General features: G+C 39.8%; 1 protein-coding gene and 1 pseudogene across 1 annotated transcript in view; one reads left to right on the forward strand and one right to left on the reverse strand.

Moving 5' to 3' along the window:
• Positions 1-4,184: 4,184 nt before the first annotated feature.
• On the reverse strand, positions 4,185-4,946 carry LOC129639140 (mitochondrial import inner membrane translocase subunit Tim17-B-like; annotated as a pseudogene).
• A 1,846-nt stretch (positions 4,947-6,792) lies between these two features.
• Positions 6,793-12,740, forward strand: part of POF1B (POF1B actin binding protein) — a 106,349-nt gene continuing 100,401 nt past the window's right edge. Inside the window, exon 1 of the mRNA XM_055564121.1 lies at positions 6,793-7,077. Within this exon, the coding sequence (XP_055420096.1) occupies positions 6,793-7,077 (285 nt within the window). The remainder of the gene's footprint in view (positions 7,078-12,740) is intronic.

Consider the following 12,740-nt stretch of genomic DNA (forward strand, 5'->3'; position numbering starts at 1 on the left):
GCTGAACCCAGGGTAGGCAAAGTGTGGGCTAAGAGGCTGGAAGGAGATTTTAGGAGCCGTAGGAACTGCAGACACGTTTATTCTCTCCTGGTTGGCAGGGCAAACATTACACAGCCTCTCTTTGGGCTGACCCGGCAACCGTAGCAGTAGCCACAGGATAACCATAATGAAGCCATAACATTACCTTATATAAGATAATCATGATGTTGTTCCAATGTAGCCCCGATGGAGCAGTAGCCAGTGCTTTCATGGTGAAGATCATACAGGCGTACCACACAAAACAGCTCATGGTCAAGCGAGTACCTAGTAATGTGCATGCACAGTTCTATAAGTGATCTTAGCTGTTACATAAACATTATTTACAAAATGTGGGGCAAGAGCAGGAGGCTGTGGGGTGAGAGAGCCTGATCACACTATCTTGGCTAATTTGCTCTTTCCCTACATCAAGTATTTCTTAGACTTACTTGGTCATAAATCACTTTTCCAGATATAACACAGTAGACTAGTGTTATTTAGGACACAGTTTGAGAAATGCTCCTCTAAAGTAATCTTTTTTACAGGAAAGATCAGGTATCTCTGGGGATCTGCCAGAATCATAGAGGTTTGGTGCCTGTTCAGCAGAATTCAAATCATACAGAGGAGTTATTTACTCTGTCTTGAATCCAAGTCTGATTTTCTCTAGTGTGGCTCCTGGAACATTGGAATTAGTGAGTTCTGAGAAAAATTATGCACACTTAAAATTTACTTACGGGCAGAGATTCAGATATCATAGTAGGAGATATCAAGGGGCTTTCAAGGATTGATTATCTCTATTCTAAGTATGTACATCATCAGACACTTGATAATCTGATATAGACTTTTGACTTGATAGCAGGCAAAACTGTTCAGTATGTAAACTTCACCATTCATTTTTTAAAAACCAAGAAAATGATTTTTCATATTTGATATTCTGAAATATTGCCTAGTCTAAAGTTTCCCAAGAGCAGTTATGCAAGCTCTACTGTAAGTTCTGTCAGAGGGTGGAAAGGAGTTCTGCTGAATCAAGTGACTTGGACCCATTTAGTAAAACATAGGTGCTTTCCCACAATCGTCTCACTACCTTGGCCTTTAGCTTCCTCTGACCATTGTTCATTGACCCTTTCTTTATGAACACACTTCTCCCTGAACATAGAGTAAGGAAAAGTAAAAAGACCCAAATAACTTTGCTTTTAACTCTACCTTTTGCCATTACAGCATTAGCCTGAAGCAATGGGCCAGTGCTTAAAATAGATTTGAGCACCAGTCCCATGAAACAGGAGATTCAGGATTAGTTATACACATGAAAACTCCACTGCTGATGCTGATTAAACTCATTTGGTGTTAAATTTATAATTAGTTTTATTATTTAATATTCTAAGATAGTTCTGTACATCAATTTTGGTAAATTACTGAGTTGTTTTACCTTAACGGTTTTAGGTAATCTTGATTCCAGCTTGTGTTTCCTCCAGTCCAGCATTTCTCATGATGTACTCTGCATATAAGTTAAATAAGCAGGGTGACAATATACAGCCTTGACGTACTCCCTTTCCTATTTGGAACCAGTCTGTTGTTCCATGTCCAGTTCTAACTGTTGCTTCCTGACCTGCATACAGATTTCTCAAGAGGCAGGTCAGGTCATCTGGTATTCCCATCTCTCAGAATTTTCCACAGTTTATTGTGATCCACACAGTCAAAGGCTTTGGCATAGTCAATAAAACAGAAATAGATGTTTTTCTGGAACTCTCTTGCTTTTTCCATGATCCAGCGGATGTTGGCAATTTGATCTCTGGTTCCTCTGCCTTTTCTACAACCAGCTTGAACATCAGGAAGTTCACACTTCAAGTATTGCTGAAGCCTGGCTTGGAGAATTTTGAGCATTGCTTTACTAGTGTGTGAGAAGAGTGCAATTGTGTGGTGGTTTGAGCATTCTTTGGCATTGCCTTTCTTTCGGATTGGAATGAAAACTGACCTTTTCCAGTCCTGTGGCCACTGCTAAGTTTTCCAAATTTGCTGGCATACTGAGTGCAACACTTTCACAGCATCATCTTTCAGGATTTGAAATAGCTCAACTGGAATTCCATCACCTCCACTAGCTTTGTTCATAGTGATGATTTCTAAGGCCCACTTAACTTCACATTCCAGGATGTCTGGCTCTAGATGAGTGATCACACAATCATGATTATCTGGGTCATGAAGATCTTTTCTGTACAGTTCTTCTGTGTATTCTTGCCACCTCTTCTTAATATCTTCTGCTTCTGTTAGGTCTATACCATTTCTGTCCTTTATTGAGCCCATCTTTGAATAAAATGTTCCCTTGGTATCTCTAATTTTCTTGAAGAGATCTCTAGTTTTTCCCATTCTTCTGTTTTCCTCTATTTCTTTGCATTGATAGCTGAGGAAGGCTTTCTTATCTCTTCTTGCTATTCTTTGGAACTCTGCATTCAGATGCTTATATCTTTCCTTTACTCCTTTGCTTTTCGCTTCTCTTCTTTTCACAGCTATTTGTAAGGCCTCCCCAGACAGCCATTTTGCTTTTTTGCATTTCTTTTCCATGGGGATGGTCTTGATCCCTGTCTCCTGTACAATGTCACGAACCTCCGTCCATAGTTCATCGGGCACTCTATCTATCAGATCTAGGCCCTTAAATCTATTTCTCACTTCCACTGTATAATCATAAGGGATTTGATTTAGGTCATGCCTGAATGGTCTAGTGGTTTTCCCTACTTTCTTCAATTTAAGATTGCCAGGAGAAATATCAATAACCTCAGATATGCAGATGACACCACCCTTATGGCAGAAAGTGAAGAGGAACTAAAAAGCCTCTTGATGAAAGTGAAAGTGGAGAGTGAAAAAATTGGCTTAAAGCTCAACATTCAGAAAATGAAGATCATGGCATCCGGTCCCATCACTTCATGGCAAATAGATGGGGAAACAGTGGAAACAGTGTCAGACTTTATTTTGCGGGGCTCCAAAATCACTGCAGATGGTGACTGCAGCCACGAAATTAAAAGACACTTATTCCTTGAAAGGAAAGTTATGACCAACCTAGATAGCCTATTGAAAAGCAGAGACATTACTTTGCCAACAAAGGTCCATCTAGTCAAGGCTATGGTTTTTCCTGTAGTCATGTATGGATGTGAGAGTTGGACTGTGAAGAAGGCTGAGTGCCAAAGAATTGATGCTTTTGAACTGTGGTGTTGGAAAAGACTCTTGAGAGTCTTTTGGACTGCAAGGAGATCCAACCAGTCCATTCTGAAGGAGATCAGCCCTGGGATTTCTTTGGAAGGAATGATGCTGAAGCTGAAACTCCAGTACTTTGGCCACCTCATGAGAAGAGTTGACTCATTGGAAAAGACTCTGATGCTGGGAGGGATTTGGGGCAGGAGGAGAAGGGGACGACAGAGGATGAGATGGCTGGATGGCATCACTGACTCAATGGACGTGAGTCTGAGTGAACTCTGGGAGTTGGTGATGGACAGGGAGGCCTGGCGTGCTTCAATTCATGGGGTCGCAAAGAGTCAGACATGACTGAGCGACTGAACTGAACTGAAATGAGTCATGGAAAAGCAATTATGAATGTCCCAAGAGGTTACACGTCTGATTTCTGTAAAGCTTAGTTACCTAAAACCATTCAGTTCAGTTCAGTCGCTCAGTCGTGTCTGACTCTTTGCGACCCCATGAATTGCAGCATGCCAGGCCTCCCTGTCCATCACCAACTCCCAGAGTTCACTCAGACTCACGTCCATCGTGTCAGTGATGCCATCCAGCCATCTCATCCTCTGTAGTCCCCTTCTCCTCCTTCCCCCAATCCCTCCCAGCATCAGAGTCTTTTCCAATGAGTCAACTCTTTGCATGAGGTGGCCAAACTACTGGAGTTTCAGCTTTAGCATCATTCCGTCCAAAGAAATCCCAGGGCTGATCTCCTTCAGAATGGACTGGTTGGATCTCCTTGCAGTCCAAGGGACTCTCAAGAGTCTTCTCCAACACCACAGTTCAAAAGCATCAATTTTTCGGTGCTCAGCTTTCTTCACAGTCCAATTCTCACATCCATACATGACCACTGGAAAGACCATAGCCTTGACTAGATGGACCTTTGTTGGCAAAGTAACACACCGCATAGACTGAATAATATATTTTTTTTTCATTTTCAAAACTGGCTTTAAATACTCATCAGAGCGCCATGCAAAGGGATTGGGGTGAGAGCATGTTACATATGATTGGGGGTTGGGGTGCCCTGAGAGAAAAGGGACCCATCTATCAGGGCAGCTGGGGTGCCCCACACCCAACTTGGGATAAGGGAACAGATAGAGGCCCTCTCGAGGGTCCCATGGGCCAACTGGGAGCCAGCCCTCCCTTCAAGGTCGATCATGGGGGAGAGGACCGAGGAGGAGCTCCCACAGTGGAGGTGATAGGTGGTCACTTCCTCAGTGGTACTGCTGATAGCTGGGGTAGCCTGGGCCTGGGGTACCCTCCTTAGAGGGCAGCTGGCCAGGGTCCTCCAGGAACTGCTGGGCAGTATAGCGAGTGAGAAGGATGCCAACACCCTCGATGAGGGCCAACAGGATGTCCCCCATCATTGCCGAGCCCACCATGGCCAATGGGCCACTGCGGGCAGCCAGCATAGCCCCAGTCAGTGCTTCTCTGGTGATGGAGTTCCAGGGATCTTCCTTGCCCCGAAGCCGCACCAGACTGCAGTCGATGGTGGAAAATAGGCCCCCCCACACAGCGAAGCTACCTCCAATCTGAGGGGCTCTGATCCTTACAGCATTGACACTGCCTCTCAATCGGTGCCGCATTCCACCGACAGGGGCATTGCGGAAGCCCTTAATGGCCTGGAAGACTCCACCGCCGATAACACCCATAGTGAAGGCTCCACCGCAATCATCCACAATTCACCATGGGCAAGGTTCCCGAGCATACTCCTCCATGGCGCCCCCAAAGATTATTTTTAAAATCACTTATGTACTAATGGTTCAAAACTATTTTATTTTTCCACTTGGAAGATGTATTGGACGTCCAGATACAGAACATAATTTAAAATTTTACTTAGCATTATAATACAGTAGCTAAGAGCTTAAAGTTAGCTGTCTGCTCAAATCACAGACTCATTATTTACTAGTAGTTTAACTTTGGGAAGATTTTCAGCCTCTTTGTGTCTCTGCCTCAGTTCCTCCCCTCTAAGCCGTCATACATTTGTGAGGATGAAGATATTCCACGTAAAGCTCCTCACATAGTCAGGGTGAATGACCAGTAAATCACTGCCTTTTGTACACTCAGCAGATAAAAATCTGGCTAGCCAGTTTGATGATATTTTCTTCCTCTCCAGAATGGTGGTGGTGTCCTGGGTTCTATGGTATATACGCACTATGAAGACATCCATTTTCTGAAGACACCCTCAGTGACAGTATTCTATAATTCTGTAGTGCTGAAATATCTTGAAAGGCAAAATCTGGTGGATAAGTAGGCAATATGATTGTGATTTCAGGTAGTTATAAATATAAGTGCTGCTGCTGCTGCTAAGTCACTTCAGTCGTGTCCGACTCTGTGCAACCCCATAGATGGCAGCCCACCATGCTCCCCCGTCGCTGGGATTCTCCAGGCAAGAACACTGGAGTGGGTTGCCATTTCCTTCTCCAATGCATGAAAGTGAAAAGTGAAAGGGAAGTCGCTCAGTCGTGTCCAACTCTTTGCGACCCCATGGACTGCAGCCTACCAAGCTCCTCTGCCAATGGGATTTTCCAGGCAAGAGTACTGCAGTGGGGTGCCATTGCCTTCTCCGAATATAAGTGCTAAGGATATTTAAATCTCATTATATCAATTAAGGCACCTCTTAAGACTTGCAGCTCCCTTAAGAACTAGATATTTAAAAAGCATTAAATCAGGATACAGTTCTTTGTAAAAATGCAAAACAATATATAAATGCTAAAATGCAAAGCATTTATGAACTGGTTAGATTTTTCTTAAAGGATCTCATCATTTAGACAAATCTTCCTCAATTTAAATTAGAAAGCCACATGAGGCCTGGAGCAAATTAAACAGGTCCAAAATTAGAGAGAGTTGCTAGAAGGAGACCCCACAGCAATTCCCCTTAACTGCAGTTACCAGCTGGGTTTTACAAAGAATGCAAATTTATCTGGGAAAACTAGTGTGGTGCCTATGCTAATATCCCTTATTTTGGTCTGAGACTCTGAAATGGTAATATTCGTGCTTGTAAATTACCTTTCCTAAGGTTAAGAACCATGGGAAAGTTACCTTCATGTGACTTTTGTGACTTTTTTTCTGTAGTAAATTTTGGCATGGGCATGTCTTTACCTATTTACAGTTCAAGTGAATTTCCAAGACAGCGGAATTTGGAAGCTCTGACTTTAGCCCTGAAATTCCACATTCCTGCTCTTCTAGACTTCCTTAGCCTACTGAGCCGCCTTGTAGCTATCTCCAAAGCAAAGCAGGGCCTCTCCTGGCAGGTAAACCTGCCTGGTGATTCCGCCCCTCAGGGGCGTGGCAGTACTATTTCCTGGAGCAATCTCACTGGGGTGGCTCCACTTTGCTTTTGCACTCGACTACTCTGCTGCCTCCTCTGCAGCTACCGGACCTGCTTCTGCTGCTGCTCAGGTAACTCTAGTCTCTTGTTGGCACCAGAATAGGCCGCGGTGGTTAATAAAAGGTTTCAACATGTGCCTTCTTGTCTGTTTTCCTGCCCCTTTCTTTCATGATCTTTCTCTGTTTATTCCTTAGGGAGAGCATCTGGGGATTACTTTGCAGACCACTGAGAAGATGATGAGCTCAAGCTATTTGAGTGAGATGAGCAGCAGCAGCTGTGGGACTCAGCAGTCCCCAGAGGTGCTGCCATGCCAGCCCCAGCATTACCACTGCTACCGTCAGTCAAGCCAAGCTCAGCAGCCTCCAGAAAAAAATGTAGTGTACCAGCGAGTGAGGACTTACAGTGGGCCCATGAACAAGGTGGTTCAGACTTTGGACCCTGTCGGCTCAGGAGAAGTGCTCTCCCCTCTCAAAACTGCCTCCTCCGACCAAAGCTTGGTTTGGAGCGACCATTCCCAGGTACCACAAAGGCAGCTATGTCAAAGAGGGGGAAATCTTGAACTTGTTTATTCTCTTCCTGCTTCTCTGGCTCTGTTCTACAGAATATTATCTCTTGGATTGCACTTTTATATGCAATATAAGGTCATCCAAATTCCATCTCCTGGCTGTCCTTTTCTAGTGCTGTAGCCATTTGTTTATCAGTTTACTAATGCTTGTAACCATTTGTTTATCAGTTCCAATGATTTTCACAATCTAACTAGAATATAGGATGATTCATTTTTGTGGAATTAGATTGGAATATCTAATCTGAGGTATTCTTTTACTCCTACCATAAAGCAATCCTCAACTTTTTATAAAATGAGTTTTCACTGGTCCACTTCATATCAAAAGTAAACAGCTTTTTTAAAAAATCAAATATGGTGGTGCAGGGAAAATGGTATGTACGGAGTGACAAGCAGTTATTTGTGTTTAGCAAATAGTATACTGCTCCAGGATAAGTGACAGGCATAAATGTCTATTTGAATTGTTATATGTGTTTAGTCTTCTGAAAATGACACTGGTTCTTGTATAGTCAAGGTGGATAATTTATGTCTTAGTAGAAGGAATATTGAAAGTGAATATAGAATTGAGGAAGGCACGATATAAGCAGTTGTTATATGAAAGCTAAAAATAGTGGAAATCTAAGACACCCTTTAAAATAAAATAAATTTGTTTTAAAAGGGGTTAGTTTAATATCTGTGCTAATAATCTTGCCAATGAATGTGAAAGAACATTGCAAGACAATATAAAAATAACAGCTCTATGTCTGTTTTCATCTTTGACTGTCTTTACATTAAAGTTTCATGTCTTAAAGCTTTCTGGAAACTTCTGTCCAAACTGAAATTATGCTTCAAGATATAAGTAGTACTGTATCAAAAAGTACAAGTAGTACTGTATCAAAAAGTACAGCTCAAAAAGTAACCATCAGAATGATATCCTATGCTGCATTGTTATGCTGATTTGAAATAATATGGATTATTTTCCCCAAAACAACAATTTTAAGTTGGATATGAAGCAACATGTATAAGGGATATAATAAAGCTGTTTTAAAAAGAATTTTTTAAAGATATAGGTAAATGAACAACTATAAGGGCCACAATTTTACTGTTTTACTTCACTCCTAGCTTAAATTGAGGGGGAAATTAAGAAGAAAAACCCAAGCATTTACTGGCAATAATTACCTATTTGAGAAAAATGCCACCTGCATTGAAGTCAAAGGGAAGAAAAAGAAAAAGTCAAAACTACTAGTTTGCGATAATAATAATGCAAATGTGCATTCAAATATTAAGCATTAGGATGTTAATGAACAACATAGTAGCTGTCACCTATATTCCTGAGTAGCCTCAAAACAATGCAAAAGTTGGAAACAGCAAGTTGCCACTATCATGGGTATGCTAAAATTACCCTGACATTATTATTAACGTCTTATCAACTTCCTAGTAAAAGAAAAATAAATAGAAAAAAAATTAAAGCTGAAATTTGGCAAGTTATAAACATTGACCACAGAACAGCTTTTAGGGTCACACTTTATTGTATACTCCATAGTTTAACTTTCCTTTTAAATAAACCTGGCCCACGCTGGTTGAGCTTTTTACAAGAATCACCTTCTTTCTACCAGATATTTGTTAAGTGATCCTCATAGGACTAGCTCCATCCTGAAATGTAGTTCCCCAAAGGAATTTACAAAGAGCCTTAAGGACAGAAAGTATCACCACAGAAACTGAGAAAAGAGATTGGAATAGAGGGTGAAGTCTGAAGTTATTTATAGTTAACAAGAAAGAAAAGGGCTGGGTGAGGAAGAGGGAGGTAAAATTTCAAGCTGAGTTATATATCAAAGGGCATTCATAAATCTTCTAAAAGATAATTTGGCAAGAAAGCTTTAAGATACCTGTCACAAAGAATGTGACTAAGAAACGATTATTTTATTTACTTTCTTCCTGTTTAGTGACAGGATGGCATTGTATAAGGTAAGACCTAAAATTGACCTGAAATTGCCTTCATGTTAATGAAATGGGTAAGATGTGGTAGCAGCTTTATTATATACCATGCCTAGCACAAGAAAGAAGTACACATTACTTAATACCTTTTTCATTTAGCTTTATTTTTTAAAATACTCTCCTTAATATGCCATGTTTCAAAGACATTTTGAGTTGGTATATAGCAATTATTCTGATGCTTGAGTTTGTGACCATGGCAGCTAGGAGAATGGGTTGGTTATCATGAATTCAATTAAACTTTTACTTTAATTGTTTTTAGCATTTTTGTGTTTGGATGATATTAAAAGAATTCATAAGATTAAAAATATATATCATTGCCAGTAGTAAAATATGATCCTTTTGAGAAACTGAAATGATATTGCACTGCTTTTCTTTTTTAGTTTGTGTAGTAGACATTTTAGATTTAAAAAAATGCTTTGTGCAGCACTTTAATATTTTCTATTTCTGGCTTTTTAGCACACGTTTTTCCTTTATTGCTTTCTTATGAACTAAAATAGTGTTTATAGACATAAACATATTTTAAATTTCTCCAAATATAATGTTTGTTTCTTATCTACAATTGATCAGATATATTTTATGATTCTCTCAGTATTATTTTATCTGACTGATAGAATGTTTCTCAGAAAAATTGAATATAAAAACCAGTTGTGGGTGAAATTATCTAAATTGATGATAGAATTAAAATTACTAAGTTTATTCATATGAACTGGAAGAATCAGAAGCAGATATAATCAAGATCATGGGTGAATTTTAGAACTGAATGTAGTCTTATAAATAAATGGAGTTCTAGAAACTACATGAAACTAAAGAGAACAAAAACCTTTTGGCTCAACCTTTTAAAAGGCCTGAATGTTAAACACCCATCATTAATTCAAAATGAAATACTGCCTCAAATGAACAGCATTGATGTTAATACACGTTGGACATAAATACTTCTCTTTCATTAATTTTAGCTTTTTATCATGTTCAAGATATTTTCCATGCATACAGAACAGTTCTGTTATGACAGAGAAATTGATCAAAATAAAATATTTTTAATCCCCATCATTCATTGAGCACATATTTATTAAGTGCCTGTTAATGTAGGAAGCACCATGATTATCTAAATACCCATTTGCTTATTTAGGGAGAGTCATTATTGAGGATAGAAAAACATGATCTGGGGGCTTCCTAGGTGGTGCTAGTGGTAAAGAACCTGCTGCCAATGCAAGAGATATAACAGATGTGGGTTTGATCCCTGAGTTGGGAAGATCCCCTGGAGGAGGGCATGGCAACCCACTCCAGTACTCTCGCCTGGAGAATCTCATGGACAAAGAAGCCTGGCCGGCTACAGTCCATAGGGTCATAAAGAGTTGAACAAGACGGAAGCAACTTAGAATCCATGCATGCATACATGATCTAGTCTGTAGGTGTTCTGTATGTCTATATTTCATTTTAAAATATTATTTTGTGCTGTAGCCATCAATATTTTACTGAATAAAATGTTTTGATGCAAGAAAAGACCTCTTAGAAATTGTGTTATATGGATGACCATTCATTTAAATTTTAAGCTTGCAACAAAATTTAACTCCAGAAAGCAACCCGGGGAAGAATATGAGTTTATGAATGATCTCTGCTCTCAGAATTATTCAGTTTGGGCTTTTCTTTGTTTACATGATTTTTTTTTTCTTTTTCTTTGGTTACAGAGATTGTGGATAGCTCCTTTACTATGCCAGGATTTCTATACACTATCAGAAAATGTTCCTGTTCTATGGGGATGGGTGTGTTGTTTTGATAAATTGTTGTTCAAAGGAGTGGTCACTAAAGTGAATGATTGTTCAGGGAAGTAGGTTGCCTGAAAAAGGAATGAGGTCATAGGATAAAGAGCCCTGAGTTTTCAGCTTTGGTCATCCCTTTTGTGCTTATAATTAAATGAAGCTATAGAAATTGAGTGCAATACTTTGGCCACCTCATGCGAAGAGTTGACTCATTGGAAAAGACTCTGATGCTGGGAGGGATTTGGGGGCAAGAGGAGAAGGGGATTACAGAGGATGAGATGGCTGGATGGCATCACTGACTCGATGGGCGTGAGTCTGAGTGAACTCCGGGAGTTGGTGGGGGACAGGGAGGCCTGGCGTGCTGCGATTCATGGGGTCGCAAAGAGCTGGACACAACTGAGTGGCTGATCTGATCTGATCTGATCTGATAGAAATTGAGTTCAACTAATTGTTAGGTGAAAATGCCCTTGCCAATTGTCTTTTGTATAAGGGAAGTCTGATAAATTGCTGGGCCTGTTTTCAGTCAATAGCACTAACAAGCTATAATTGTGTGTGTGTGTGTGTGTGTGTGTGTGTGTGTGTGTGTGTGTGTGTGGTGGGGGAAATGGGGAGGGAGGTGAACTTTTCTTTTAACTGTTGTGATTCAAATTTTTTTTCTTGACAATTCTTGGTAAAATAACTGCAAGATTTGTCATGCTCTTAAACCCTATTTCAAAGTGAAAACCTTTCTAAACATGCATATTTGAGCTAACATTTTCTTCACAACAGAAGCCATCTTAATAGCCATCCCTTTTTGACTTCCAATGGAACATATACATTTCTAATTCTTAAAAACAAAAAACATGCACTGCAAAGTGACTGGATATTTTATTTTCTCTCCTAGTATTTCCTTCAGTAAAAGAGAAAGAATCCAAGAGTGGGTCTCTTGAGTGAGAGAGTTTCCTTGGAGGGAAGCTGTGAGGGGAAGGAATTCCATTACCCTTACATTCTATAGCTTTCTTTACATGGGAACAGAATCACAAATTTTATCCTAAATTGAGGAAGCGTTTGTTTCATCTAAAGAGACATCATTACAACTTAATCTGTTTATTTCTGTACAAAGTTCAGAACAGCATCTCAACAATAACCTAAGACAGGTGTTTAACCATGTTGCTGGCTTTAAACGGTTCTAGGTAAAGCATCTCCCATACTATTCAGACAATTTATTCAAATGACAGTTTGCCTTGGAAAATTCTGTCAGCATAAATGTCAGGTGGTTTTTAAAGATACTACTTCTTTTGAAACTGTTCAGTCACCATTATTACAGTCAGTGATTCTCATAGTCATATATGAAACGAATCGCCAGTCCAGGTTCGATGCATGATACTGGATGCTTGGGGCTGGTGCACTGGGACGACCCAGAGGGATGGTACAGGGAGGGAGGAATGAGGGGGGGTCAGGATGGGGAACATGTGTATACCTGTGGCGGATTCATGTTGATGTATGGCAAAACCAGTACAATATTGTAAAGTAATTAACCTCCAATTAAAATAAATAAATTTATATTAAAAAATTAAATTAAATTAAAAAAAAACTGACAGAAGCACCTATAAGGCTCCCATAGTTTTCTTTCTTGGAACAGTGTATTATTAATTATAAGTAAAGTTTTAATATTCAAATTAGGCAACATGAAAGAGTTGTGTTGAACAAGTTTCCAAATATTTAGCGAACAAAGTCCTGTACTATGTATGTAATTTTTATTATTTAATTCTCATCCCATCAGCAGTCTCTCCTTTATGCATCACATCAAAGTCTTGAACTATTTGATAGGACCTATCAATAGGAAAATGAAAGCCAATAGGTATTGACTAAAGATGCTCATATTTTGTGGATCCTAAAGATCAGTCAC

This window comes from Bubalus kerabau, chromosome X (genome assembly GCF_029407905.1).
Source record: "Bubalus kerabau isolate K-KA32 ecotype Philippines breed swamp buffalo chromosome X, PCC_UOA_SB_1v2, whole genome shotgun sequence".
NCBI classification, from domain to species: Eukaryota; Metazoa; Chordata; class Mammalia; order Artiodactyla; family Bovidae; genus Bubalus; species Bubalus kerabau.